At 35.1% G+C, this 15,239-nt stretch overlaps 1 protein-coding gene across 1 annotated transcript in view; it reads left to right on the top strand.

Moving 5' to 3' along the window:
- Positions 1–12,072, top strand: part of KCTD8 (potassium channel tetramerization domain containing 8) — a 256,216-nt gene extending 244,144 nt beyond the window's left edge. The window contains exon 2 of the mRNA XM_036892548.2: positions 8,634–12,072. Coding sequence (XP_036748443.1) covers positions 8,634–9,094 — 461 coding nt within the window. The 3' untranslated portion in view covers positions 9,095–12,072. The remainder of the gene's footprint in view (positions 1–8,633) is intronic.
- Positions 12,073–15,239: the final 3,167 nt, after the last annotated feature.

Below are 15,239 nucleotides of genomic sequence, written 5' to 3'. Positions count from 1 at the left end.
ATAGCAGCAAGCGTATTTTGGCCCCTGGACAGGAAGCACTACAAGACAGGCTGGGATAATCATTTGCGTCACACTGAGGACAGTCCTCAAGACCCAAATGTGGTATTCAAATTTCATTTGATGAGCAGAAGAAATATTTAGAAGTTTTTGTCCAAGGGAGATATGTGATGAATGTAGACTTTAGGAATATTCATTTAGCAATGGTGTAGAGAATTGTTTGAAGTGAGACTCAAGTGGAGTCAGAGAACTAAAAGATGCAGTAAGAAATAATGAGCAACCTGTAATAAGTGGTGAAGACAGGAACAGAAATAAAGGGCAGATCAAAGAACCTCTGTAAGGGTAGAATTAACAGGACCTGGAAACTAACTTGAAATAAAAGGTGAATCCATTGGGGAGCCAAAGGTGACCCTGGATATCATCTACAGAAACAAGTAATAGAAAGACACAGAATTAGAGAATGGGAGGAAGGTGGTAAAATCACTTTTGAGAACTCCCTCCAATGTGTGTTAAATGTATATTATTTCTCAGATATTTTTCTAATGCTACATTACGTTTGTTTATTTGCTTTACTAGTATCTTTGATTTCAATGATAAAACAAAGCATCTTCCTGAAATGTCTGAGTGATACATGGAAACATAAGACCATCTCTGCCCTCATGGAAATTATAACCTTTTTGAGAAAGGAAGGACAGCAGATGGGTGACTTTGGGGTGGATTTGTGTGGGGATGATGGGAGCATTGTTACTACTCTATAGTCATCTACATGAATATTTAGTAACATCAAAGGGAGTAAATCCTAAGTACTAAATAAATGATATAGTGATTGGTAGATTTTACCCTTTTTTCTCTTTCATTCATAAAAGTAGTTAAGTAATGATAGTGAAGATTATAGAAAACATAAAAAATGAATTTAATTTTTCTCATAAAAATTTGTATTCATTCAAATAGCCTTATTTGTCTAAGATAAACACATTTCCTGTCTGATCTTTCAGTTTTAATTTAGTCTGAGAGTTAACAGGTGAACTGAACATGATCCCCATTCCTTAATTCCCTAATCACAATTTACTCCTGCTTCCCCCTTCACGTCCTGTTCAGGCTTTAGTTACAGCCTCATTATTGTGCTTGTCACCCTAATCCTGAACTACTCGATATCAGGGACTCTGTGTGTGTGTGTGTGTGTGTCCTTCCTCATAACTATTGCTATGCCTGCTACATAGTAGATGCTCAGCAAATGTTTATCAAATTAAAATGGAGTTTTTTTTTTTCCCATTTTGACTCATCCACTTAACACTTAAGAGGTATGTGGTGCTTATAATGTAAGATGAATCGGTTCATTCTGTATAAAGTACCATATAACCATTCACACACCATTGAATTTAGAACTATTAAAGGGTAATTTCCCTTCTGGGAATTGTGACTGTTGCAAACACATTTTGCATATCCAGTCTATTTTATCATCACTAGGCAGGTGGAGAGATTAGAACAAAAGGTTCTTTCAAATCTGCAGTTGTACACATGGGTTTCATTTGGAAATACTTATATATTCCAAGAAAAATATGGAAGTACTCTTATTGAACATACCAACACCCAGAACTACCCAGATTTCATGTGTCTTTTTTAAAGACAAAAGTATTAATGTTTAAGTTCTGTACTACACTATCCACCCAAATGACTTAAAAAAGCTGTTGTTTCCTCCTTTTTACATCAACATAATAAACCCTGATGGAATTAATCAGAAGTCCTGTTTTGTCCAATTTTACAAATTTTGGCTCATTTTGATACTTTCAGATTGTTTTATTTTGCTTAATGTAATGTTTTTACCACAGCTCTTAAATCACACATTTTAATAACTTGAAAAAAGAGCTTTTGTGTTTTATTTTCTTATATGAGTTCCTTTTAGAACATGAAAATTTAATACTTAATAGACTCTCAAATCTTTTTTGGAGAACTTTACAGCAAATTGCTTTATGCATTATCACCTTTCCTATTATAGCCCTGTTACTAGGTATCACTACTGTTACTTGATTTGTAACAGATAAAACACTGAGGCCTAAATAATAAGTACTTTGCCTATAATTCATATGTTTAGGTATCAAGTGTAGAGCCAGGATTAGAATGAAGATGCTGATTCCTCAGTCAGTACTCTCAGTATTCAGATAAACAAGTATGCCATTCAGTGGCCAAACAGCCCTGGATATTTAGGCTAAATAATAATAATCAACATTCTGAGTATTTACACATGCCATGCACATCCTAAGTACTTTACTTGTGTTAGCTCACTTAATCCTTGCCACAACTCTATGGAGTTTAACCATTAGAAAACAGAAGTCTAAAGAAAGTAACTTGCCAAGAAAATACACCTAATAAATTGTTGAACTAGGATGTGAGCTCAGCTGTCTGCACTGTGTTTCTTAAGTATCATTCTCATTGCTGGTGTTTCAATGCAGAATAGATGTAATGAAATGAATGTAAGTTTGTGATGTCTCCTAGAATTTCACTTCCTATCAATGAACTTAAAGAAAGTTATCCTTGAACCATATAATTCTGTGAAGTACTTTAGTGGAAATTGAATTTGCCCATTCTACAAAGGAATTTCTAGTAATGGTGATGCTTTAATATTTTATATTTAATATCTGATTAGAATTTTACTACCTGGAAAATCCTTTGCTATTCATTATGTAATTTAGAATCTTAGGACTTTATGTATCATAAATGAACTCAAGGGCTAGCCCTCAAATTTTAACCAATAAGCCAAAAATGAGATAGGTTATATAGCTAGCACAAAGTACTTGCTTAGAGTGGCTAAGCCAAGCTCAAACCTAGATCTTCCTAGGCTATTGCCACACTGAAGAAATATCTGTACTCTATAAATGAGTGTAATGTTTGTGTATGTGTGTGTGTGTGTGTGTGCATGTATGTAGTAACTCTTCTTTAAAAAAATAATTTTGTAGAGGCATTACCTACATAGCTGGCTTGCAGGTTTCCTAGGCAAGCTCTCATCCCCCCTGAAAGATGATCAACTCCTGGATGAAAATCCTTGTTTATTTAATGACAGCTAGCCAAATAAAAAGTAGAAGATTCCATTGTCCAAATAGTTTTTGGAACATTTTTAGGTGCACATAGATACCAGACATTTCAAAATAATTAACTCCTTTTTAAAGTTAAATTTTGAATGGCTATTCACTGATTTGTGCTTGCTCTAATAATTACTGATGAGATTCTTTATGTGATGCAAGAAAGCCCAGCTATTAAGATCACCAAATCATATTTGTTTTCTTTTCTTATACTAAGTCTGTGTGGTGCTCTAAATCAGAAGGCAAACTTCTTTAAGGAAGATAATTTCAGTATATATTTGATTCTGTAACTAGTTGAAGAGACAGAAAAGTTTCTGACAATCATGCTGTTCCTGAATATGCAGGACTTAGTGTTATTTAAATTATTTTTCATGTGGTATGCAAGGCATTTTAAGTGTCTTTGGCTCATTAAACTGAATGGAATGATGTAAAATTAAAATCTTAAATTATCCTTGGAAGCCTACAATTAGCAAGCATCCACAAGAAAACTAAACAACTAGTAAATTGTTACTTAATCTGAATTCACTTATTTTTCTTTAATTTCATGTCATAAAAAACACATAAATCATTTTATTATTGTATCTTAGTCTCAATTTGCATTGGGTAAGTTATCAGTAATGATTTAAAGTATGCTTAATAATATAGCAATAATAATGTTATTAAAATTGACATAAATCATAAGGAGACTATCTGTTACCCCAATGATTTAAATAGAGAACTATCATAATATTGTATACATTCAAAAGTATGGTCAAAATCAAGATAACCAATTTCCTTTAAGTCATAATATAAACATTTGACCTATTTGGTCTCATGATTGGGAGTCTACCCTACATAAAGATAGCTTATGAAATAGGAGAAGTGAAAAATAAAGGTGTATATTTGTTATTCCTTGTTAATATCTCTACTTACTCTAAGTTCTTTAAAAAAAAGCTTATAAGGTCATAGTAAATTTGGGTTCCACCTCCTTTTTTTTTCCCACAGAATTTAAAGTCTACAGTGGGAGATACCCTCAAGTGCTCCATGCATTTTAACCATGTAGTGTTATAAGATAGCCTGTGAGCTTTACTAGAGCACCCACTATGTGCCTCCTCCAGATCCTAACACAGAGCCTGGCACCTAGTAGGTCTCAGAACAATTCCATTGACTTAAGTGATTAATGCCTTCCTCAAAGTTTTCTTTCATCTTCTGTCTTATACTAAGAGCAATTCATTTCTTTCACACATATGTTGCATTCTATTGTTACTGTGAAGTTTCTGCATTTGTGTGCATGTATATTAAGGAGGTGGGGGAGCCTTATTTCCATTTAATACCATCAGTTACAATAACTGCATATAATTTATTTGGCTAATGCATGGACTTTATATAACTCTGTATCTTCCCTAGCAAATGTATTAAGCATTTTTTTCCTCAGTGGAAAAAAAAAAGCATTTGCTTTGGTGTTATGTAGTATCCCTCTTCTGTACTGTCTTTCACTCTGGTGTTATTATTTTTCTGCTTGGATATGTGTACCTAATGCTCTATCCCCTGCCTATTAACAGGAAATGATTTCTCATGACTCACTTATCCTTAAATATAAATTGGTTTTCCCAGATATTTGCAATTTAATCCGTTAGTCATTATTGGGAATGAAAATCCTATAGATTCTTCTATAGGAATTGATTGCTGGTTAAAGTAATGCAGAAGATTGACAGAAAGGATAAAAACATTTATTTACATTCTCTGTTGTACTAGGCTGGTGGGCATCATGCTAACTTGGGATCACATTCAGCCATAAAGATAATTAGATAAATTAGATTATCTTATTAGATAATTAGAAATGGTGCACCTCCTCCACTACCCTGACCTCCATATAAACACATACATACAAACCCTTCAGCAAATTTAAAACATCCAGAGATGGGCCTGAGCATCTGTACATTTAAAAAAATTGCAGTGATATACTGTCATTGTTGGGTATTATTGTACTAAACCCTTTGTTTGGTATTTCTTTTAATCTCAAAATAATCTTATGAGGAAAGTATTACTGCCCCATTTTATAGATAAAGAAATTGAGGCTTGGACGAGCTACGTATCTTGCTCAAAGCCACCAGACTATTTGCCAAAAGAGCTAGAATTTGATTTCAAGTCAGTAGGGCTCCAAACCCATCCCTTTTGAATATTATTGCTACTAAAATCTGGTGCCACTAAACAACTGAACCTGCAAGTAGCATCCCTCTAGTCAATGGAGAGGATGGCTGGTGATCATTGTGGGCCTTAGGATCCCAGAAGAAAGAGAAGGCATATCCAATTGGATAACTTGAGAAAAGCTGATTTTGACAGTTTGCAACAGTGTAGGCAATACCCTCATGCCAATTACAGTAGATATGGTTAACACCTGTAGGCATGAAGACATGAGCTTGTTTAATGGAATATGGAAAAACAGGCGGCAGAAGGAGAGTGAAGGGTGAAAAATAAGAAGGAGGTGGAGATTGCTGTTGGACAGGGCTGTGCCTCTTGGTCCAGGGATGCAATGGGATCACAGAGATCCTGGGAATAGGGTTGGATGAGGACATGGTCTTGCCAGTCTTTGTCATTGACTGAACCCAACTGAAAGCCAAAAGCAAGGGGACCTAAGGATATTGCCTGAGTTCAGCTCCAGCTAGTCCAGGAGTCCCTGAACGGTGTCAGCGACTGAATGAATGAGTGAGGACACAGACACTAGGAAAAGCTGAGCCTGGCCTTTAATGAAAAATAGCAGCTTGATTACATACTCTTTGATTACATAAAGTACAGATATTAATCATTTAATTGACACATAGCACGGTTACATGAGTTTGGAGGATGAGATTACATCATTTTGCAGGTCTTAGCAGTTAACTTGTCTCTAAGTAAGCTTTGTTCTTAGTTACTGTGGCCAGAAAATCTTACAAAGGTTAGCTAGGTGCTAGACTCTTGGTTTCTTTACAGATGACTATCTAAAGTTCACTATTCTACTATTTTTTATGTAGGGCCCTCATTCTTTCATAGCTATACTCCCATTCTTCATCTCTGGTAGGAGAGAAAGAGGCTCTCTCTAAAAGGACACGATGACCATTTGGCAGGCAGGGCCAATATGGACTGTGCCTCGGACCCATTTTCAGTAAGACTTACAATGGAGATTTTTCTGATCTGGAGTTAGGTAATGCCCTGTTCTCATTTGCTTTATAGTTTGCCAGGTTGTTCTTTGGCGGGCTAGCCAAAGAATATCATTTGTTCTCTGTACCCACCTGTCACCATTAATCATTGAATATGTTATTTGGAAGCCATGTAGAGGCGGGGGAAGGAACCTCAACCCAGGTAAATTTCCATATCTTTTTTCCCATAAACTTGGGTCCAATACTCATGGGGTCTCACTTTCCCATCATTGGGGGTAGTCGCAAGGACAGTAGTGGTTTTTTTCCAATTTTCTTTAGGGCCAGTACCTAAAATTTTCAGGAAGAATTGGATATGGCCTTTTCCCTGAAGGGGCAGTTTGACTTGAAACCAAAATAAGCAAATTTATTAGGAGGGACATTTTGAGCAGGAGGGATATCGGGGTTGCTCCTCTGGGAAGGCCACTGTGCAGTCCCTTCCATCCGACTGCCTGGCCTGTGTCATCAGGCTGACAGTTTGGACTGGCTCCCGACAGGATATAGTTTGTGTCCATTAGCCCCTAAGGAAGAGGAGGGTTCAGAATGGATCTGGATTATTCAGCAAGGAATATTAGAAGTGCATCTTCTCCACCTCCATCCCTCAGATTCCTCCTCTCCATGCCCAACCCCATTCTCTCATACCATAAATGAAAATAGCAGAAGCTTTCAAAAAATACAGTAGTTGTTTTTTTCTTTAATCCATAGTTGCAAATGATTCTAAAATATATTAGTGTAGTTCCTTTAAGCATTCATAAGCATTTGTTCTAGTTTATTGTCTTGCAGACAAAGAAATTATAAAATATTGGTTAAGATCTTCCCTCAAATAGGTACATATTCTTTAAGGGTTTTTTGATATATTTTTGGTTTGAAAAACTCACTCATTTTATCTATGCAATTTTATCAGTTTTGACAAATGTAAATAGTGCTGTAACTAACATTATAGCCAATATATAGAATATTTCCATCATTCTATAAAGTTATAAAGCTTTTTTAAACCTTTAGTCTCACTCAATTAATGTTTGGTTTCAACTTTTGTTTCTTCTGATTTTAAATAGGATAATTGGTACACAATGGTGTGTGACACAAAGTAGGTGCTTTCATTGAAAGTATTTTTGTTGATTTGTTTCTCAACTCTTCTGAGTAATATAAATTATTTGTATTGGTTAATACTCATTTTGTGTATATTAGACTAAGGAAAGATTCATAATCTTGGCTGTACATTGAAATCACCTGGAACTATTAAATGGTCCCGTTGCCAGGTGGCATCTCACTAAAGCAGATCTCTGGGGTTAAGACCCAGGCATCATAATCTAAACTTTTCAGGTAATTTCATATGGGCTAAGCTTGAAGCCCTATGAATTAGACCAATTGTTCTCAACTTTGGCTGCACAGGAAAATCCCTAGGGCATTGCTTAAAAATACTGACTCCTTTCTTCCCATTCTGATTTATACAACTTGTTCATAAAAGTTGACTATGAGAGAAAAATAAGATTTGGGTAATGTATTTCTGAATGGTTGGGCTCTAGTTAATCAAGATTTTATTATAGTTCTGGGTATGCGGTGGTGTTCAGTAAATGTTAAGTGGAGGTCCTAATCCCACAGCAAAGTCAAGGAGAATAAAATATGCTCCCTCGTGGAAATAAACTGTTTGTGTATTTGAAATACTTATCTTGGCAAACTATCACTTTCTGAAAATTGTCCTCCTAGGCAATTTACCTCAAATGGTAAGCCTTGTATTTTAAGAGAATGCTGTTTTTCAACTATATTTTTTCACCATAATATTAGGCACATATATATCTTACAGCATTTTCATAATTCTCTCCAAGGAAATAGACAGGAAGCAAGATTAAGAGACTGAGGATAAGATTTAAACCAACCTCCCACTTGGAAGCACAAATGATGCTATTGCACCTCTAAGTCTGGAGAATACTGCTCCTTTGTGAAGTAGAGCAATGGTACTTCCTGCTTTTATAATGGTAAAATATGTACACAGAGGACCCCTAGTGCCAATAGCTAGAACAGAAATGAACTAAGTATCTAATGAAACAGTTATGGGACTAGGAAAATATTTACATAGGTTTTTTTTCAAATTTCAGGAACTAGTAATGAAAATAATAAAAATTGTCTTTTTATCATAAAGTTATTGATGATCTATTATGGCAGAAATGCACATTAAGCAAACCTCTCAAACTTTATTGTTATAAATAATTAGTATGCTGCATGTTTCAATGAACACTAATGGCACTAGGTGCTGTGTTTAATCCCTCAAATATAAACTAGTGTGACAAACAACATTTTTGTTAAGACACATGTTCTGGTTTAAAATAAAAAATATATAAAGTTTATTTAATTTGACCTTCTCACTTCTTATTCAATTGTTCTACTCCTTTTTCTTTTTCCATTTTAGGGCCACCTCAGAAAATAGTGTCACCTAAACAAGAACATGAAGACAGGAAACACGATAAAGTCACAGATAAAGGAAGTGAAAGCGGGACTTCCTGTAATGAGCTCTCCACTTCCAGCTGTGACAGCCACTCGGAGGCAAGCACTCCCCAGGACAACCCACCCAACGCCCAGCAGGCAACAGCTCACCAGCCTAACACCTTAACGTTGGATCGCCCTTCCAAAAAGGAGCCTGTGCAATGGATGCCTCCACCAGACAAACGCAGAAACAGTGAACTCTTTCAGACACTCATCAGCAAGTCCCGGGAAACAAATCTTTCCAAAAAGAAAGCCTGTGAGAAGCTAAGTGCAGAAGAAGAAATGAAAAAGTGTATTCAGGATTTTAAAAACATCCATATTCCAGATTATTTCCCAGAGCGTAAACGCCAATGGCAATCTGAACTGTTGCAGAAGTATGGGCTATAGTAATTATCACATTCCTGCAGTATTTCAGTGACATTTGATGTTTACTACAGTGTCATCACCTGACTGTATCCTAACAATGGTCAATGAGATTCTTGCTGCTCCTCCTTTTTTTGTGAACAGTGAATACGAGACAGTATTTTCTTTCATTCTTTTGTTTTTTGGTTTTTTTTTAGAAATATGATAAAAAGAAAAGAAAAGAAAAGAAAAGAAAAGAAAGAAAAGAAAAAAAAGAAAAGAAAAAAGAAAAGAAACAAGTGTTGAATCAAAATGGTGTATCTCATATAAACCATTTTGCAAGAATGAAAGTAAAATGTGCATGATCAAGAAGCTTAGAAGCTTGAGTTTTGAACTGTGGTCAACTCAATATGTTTGTCATTTTGTAACTCACTAAAAATAAATCATCCTATCAGTCCCACTAAAATGACAGTATGGATAAAGCAACATCAAATAAAATGTTAGGTGATGTTTTCGGATCCAATCCAAAACTGTTTAAATGTTAATGCAATAAAACAAGTATTATTTCTGCATGAGCACAATGTTACAAATAAATCACAAGACATAAGGAAGATCTGTTTGTTGTTTAGAAAGAAAAAAATTACAAAAACGCAAAAAAAAAAATTCCAGGCAAAACCTATAAATGTATGCTGTCTAGGAGATTGCATTTTATTTGTTCTGGATCTGTGATTTTTTTGTGTATGTGTATGGTGTTCTGTATGTTAAGATGGTGTAAATATGCCTTATAATGTTGTGTTATGGCACTGACATTCATCTATTAATACTAGTCATGATTATTTCTGTGAAATGAGTCTTTACATAAGGCTGTGAAAATTGGTATAATGATGCTCTGAAAGATCCTATGCTCATGTTAATCAAAATAATTGAAGGAAATGATAAAGAGCTTTATGTATTTATTAAAAAAAGGAAAATATATTAGAATTCCTTGGTATCTATTGACTCTTATTTAAAAGTATTCAATTGTGATATTGTCTTCAATTTTCCTTTAAAATCTCAAACTGGAGAATGATATATTCAGCCTAAAGCACATTAAGAGTTTTAACATAATTCAAAATGGAGAGAGTCTGACCTAGATAGTCTTTGTATTGGTTAATAAACCTTAGCCCACGAGAGAAAAATACTTCATCTGAGGATGCACTTAAATGTGATTTTAGCTGACAACCAGATTGAAAGTCTCTCCAAAAACAACTGGAAAGTTACCTCTTACAAATTGAGACAAAAATGTCAATAGTGGGCTGAAAGGTCAGCCTGAATAACAAAATTTTTTTTTCTGGTTGCATATGTGGAAACAAGCTTTCTCACCAGAAACCACATAATTTTTGCATCAACATCTGCTACAGAAAGGAATACATAATATGAAATTTCACTTGAAAGAACAAGCTAAGAGAGGGTAAAACTATTAGTCAAGAATTATAGAGCTCAATCTCCTCTTGATTAGTTGAAAAAGAAGTTGAGAAGCACTTGTAGTGTTTCTTTCAGGATAATATGAGGAGATAAGCATTATTAACTCAAAATTTTAAAATCTACATTCATTTCTGGATGTAATTTTAGCTCTCTCACTCTATTATATAAAATACCATCTATAGCGGACTATTAAAGAAAATCCAAATATGTAATTTACCTTTTAATTACCTATCAGACTTCAGGGAAAGAGCTACTCTCTAATTTTGCATCTCATTTTGGGAAGGTTTGCGGTCCCACTAGAGTTTGATGTAATCGCAATACACTGGTTAAATGGATAGGGCTTGGTGATTACGTTGCTACAGTTCAAATCCCACTTCTACCACTTATCACCTGTGTGATATTAGGGATAATGGGGATAATAATATGTTAGGAAATAATTAAATGAGGCAATTGAAGTAAAGCATCATCATCACTCCTAGAGATGAAGAGAGAAAGAATGGTGGTGGTCTTACCAGAATCTAGGAAACAAGACTAGTAGATGGGGAATTTGGAATAGAGAAGAATAAGCTGTCCAGTAATAACTATAGTTGCTAAGGAGTCACTGTCACTTCCAAAGATGCCTCCCAAAGCAAACAGAGAGGAGAGAAATTATCCTGTCTTTCCACATTCCAATTTCCCACCAATGCTTTCTATTGTCCCAAAATAAGTAGAAGCCAGTTGGCAAAGGAACCTAGGAAATGTAATTTATAGAGATGATCCCCTTGTGTTACAAAGCCCAGCAGTGAAGGGCAGGGAATAGATCTGAAAAATACCTACACCTGCTATTCTTTCCCAGCACAAAACTTCAGATAGAATGGCAAAGGCAAGAACTTGGTAAATGAGGACTATTTCAGATCTTTATATCTCTACATGATGAGAAATGATGCCAGTAAGGATATCTATCCTTAGAGTTCTTCTTAGTTAGAACCCATTTCAGTCTCTAATGGTGTATTGAGCACTTACCATACCTCAAGGACTTGGCTGAAATGTTAACAGTTTATTCAAGAAATACAAATTACCAGCTATTGCCCTTGAGAAGAAGCTATGGTCTGATTCTTCCAAACCATTTTGCTTTCACCAGAGGCTAGAACTTAGTTGGGGCTACCGGAGGATCAAGGGAGGCAGCTAAAATGGGGACATTTCCTTGAAGAAGAGGAGACTTTAGAATTTAAAGATAATTTGGGCTAAAACTAATTTTAAAACGCCTTTTTGAAAGAATCAGGAAATAAAATCTGGAGGGCCACCAAAAAGACAAGAGCTGGAAACAGGCATTGACATTGAATATTTAGAGAAAATAAATTAATTTTGTAGTTCACAATGTATACCTTTTGTGTGATACACAGTAGACATTCAACTTGTGACCTGTTTGTTATGTTGTAGTTAGTTCAAGTGGAAACATACTGAAGTGCTACTAAGACCAATTTTAAGATTTTCCATTTTGGAAAAATGGACTAGACATAATTCTCACTATTTCTCCCACTAAGTATAACTAAGAACCCTAAAAATTACACAAAAACACACTTAGGAGGCTCTGAATGGATGAGAGAATGAATGAGATTGTTATAATTTCATGAATGAAGGTTATAATTTGTTACAATTAATGAGCCTACACTGCTGCATCATTATCACCCAAAGTCCATAGTTTACATTATTGTTCACTCTTGTTTTGTATATTCTACAGGTTTGGGAAAATACATAATGAAATGTATAAATCATTATATCATCCAGAGTATTTTCACAGCCCCCAAAATCCTCTGTGCTCCACTTATTCATACCTTATCCCTGCCCAATCACTGGCAACCACTGATCATTTTTGTTGTCTCCATAGTTTCGCCTTTCCCAGAATGTTATATAGTCAGAATCAAAAAATACATAGCCTTTCCGATTGACTTCTTTCACTTAGCATTATGCATTTAAGGTTCCTCCATGTCTTAACAGCTCATTTATTTTTAGCACTGAATAATGTTCCATTGTCTGGATGTACCATGGTTTATCTACTGAAGGACAACATAGTTGTTTCCAAGTTATGGCAACTATGAATAATGCTGCTATAAATATCCATGTACATGTTTTGTGTGGACATAAGATTTCAAGTCTCTGTGATAAATACTAAGGAGTGTGATTGCTGGATCATATGGTAAGAGTATATTTAGTTTTGTTAGGAACCACCAGATGGTCCTTGAAAGTGGCTGTATTTTGCATTTCCATCAGCAATGAATGAGAGTTCCTGTGGCTCCCCATCCTCACCAGTATTTGGTGGTGTCGGTGTTGCAGAATTGTGCTATTCTAATAGGTTTATAGTAGTGTCTTATTTTAATTTACATTTTTCTGATGACATGTTACATGGAGCGTCTTTTAAAATGCTTGTTTATCCTCAATATGTTTTTGGTGAGATGTCTCTTAAGGTTTATGGCATATTTTTAAATCTGGTTGATTATTATTGGTGAATTTTCCATATTTTGGATAACAGACATTATCCAAATAGATGTTTCATTTGCAATATTTTCTCCAAGCCCATGGCTTGTTTTCTTACTCTCTTTATGATCTTTCACAGAGTAGAAGTTTTTAACTTTGGTGAAGTCCAGCTTATCAATGATCTCTTCCAGGATCATGCTTTTAGTGTTCTATCTAAAAAGTCATTACCATGTGCAAAATCCTGTTTTTCTCCTATGTTATTTTCTAGGAGATTAATAGTTTTACCTTCTACATTTAGGTCTGTGATCCATTTTGAGTTAATTTTTGTGAAAGATGGAAGGTCTGCATCCTGATTCATTTTTTTGCATGTGGATTTCCAGTTGTTTCAGGACAGTTTCTTCCATTGTATTGCCTTTGTTCCTTTATCAAAGATCAGTTGACTCTATTTACATGGGTCTACTTGGGGGAATCTCTATTGATGTTCCACTGATCTATGTGTCTACCTTTTCACCAATAGCACACTATCTTGATTTCTGTAGCATTATAGTAAGTACTGAAGTTAGATACTGTAAGTCCTCTAACTTTGTTCTTCTTCAGTATCCTGAGTCTGTTACCTCTCCCCATGCACTTTAGAAACAATTAGTTGATTTAAAAAAAAACTTGCTGGAATTTGGATTGGGATTGCAACAAATCCACTGATCCAATTGGAGGAAATGGTATCTTGAAATAGTGAGTCTTCTTTCCCATGAACATGAAATATCTGTATACTTATTTAGTTCTTATTTCATTTAATTCATCAGAGATTTGAAGTTTTCCTCATATAGATCTTGTACATTGTTAGATTTATACTGAAGTGCTTCATTTTTGGTGTGGTAATATAAACAGTGGTGTGTTTTTAACTTCAAATTCTACTTGTTCAATGCTGGTATGTCAGAGCTCACTAATTTTTGGAGAATAAAACCCAAAGTATCACATTACAGGCCTTCAGTAGGCCATCATATTAGTTTATCATTGTTGAGTAATAAACCATTTCCAAAACTTAGTGTCTTAGAAACAATAACCATTTATCATCTAATGATTCTGAGGATTGTCAGTTTGGGCTGAAATCAGCTGGGCTGTTTTTCCATTGATTTCACATGGGTTTACTTACCTGCCTAATCTACTGGTAATTTGTAAGGGATCAAACAATCTTTGATGGCCTCACTCCATACTTGGCCATTGAGAAGTTTCAATCAGGGTGACCCAGTTATCTACATATCCTCTACAGTAATCTATCTCAGATTTAGTCACATGGAGATGGTGTTCTGGGAGTGTGAGATGAGAGGTTACAAGGATCCAAACTTATATGATATCAATTCCCTTCCACTCAGTTGGTCAAAGTAAGTCATCTCAGATTCAAGGGATATGGAAATGCACTCTACCTCGTCATAGGAGGAGCAACAAAGAATTTGTGGCAATCTGTAATGTGCTATAGATACAATCCATCCTTACTAGATTCACTTCTAGGGACAAACTCTGCACACAAGCCACTAGTGACTTACTAACACTCTACCTGCATCCCCAAATCATCACCTCCAAAATATACGCAAACTTCATTCACATCTGAAATCTTAGCATACTGCATGTTTCAATTCAAAGGACACCTACTGTCCAAAGCTTTATTTAATCTTTCAGTGCAGAATTATTAATCACTCCATTCTTAGATATCTCAGAGCACTTTAAAAACCATATTTTGCTGTATATATTATTGATACAATATATAAGAATAATAACATACATTTATATTTTCCAATACTTTGAAAGATTTTTAATTTGGTTAAGATCTTATTTCACTTTAATGAGGGGAAACTACAAGTAAACAGTGGTGCACTATAGGTGCAAATACTTACTAAACTACAAGTAAACAGTGGTGCACTATAGGTGCAAATAGGTGCACTATTATATGCTATAATAATAGCATAACTATTGCTACATAGATTCAAAATATTTTTTATGGAGGAAGAGCTATGGGGTAGGCTATAATAATAGCATAACTATTGCTTTATAGTAGAAGTGGAATTTGAGCTGGGACTTGAAAGAAGGGGGATTTGGATTTGTACATATAGAGTGTTGGATGTATGAATAAATGGATGAAAAGGCAAATGAATAAATAGCCTTGTCAATGTAAGAATATCCTCAACAGACTTTCATGCATATTCTTCCTGCCTCACTTGACTTTCTATTACAATGTTTTCAGGAAAAGTCCCACTCGTTGGCCCTTATTGCTAATCCC

Source organism: Manis pentadactyla, chromosome 5 (genome assembly GCF_030020395.1).
Source record: "Manis pentadactyla isolate mManPen7 chromosome 5, mManPen7.hap1, whole genome shotgun sequence".
In the NCBI taxonomy this organism is placed as follows: domain Eukaryota; kingdom Metazoa; phylum Chordata; class Mammalia; order Pholidota; family Manidae; genus Manis; species Manis pentadactyla.
The sequence above is the reverse complement of the archived record's forward strand: the minus strand, read 5'-3'. Positions and strand labels throughout refer to the sequence as shown.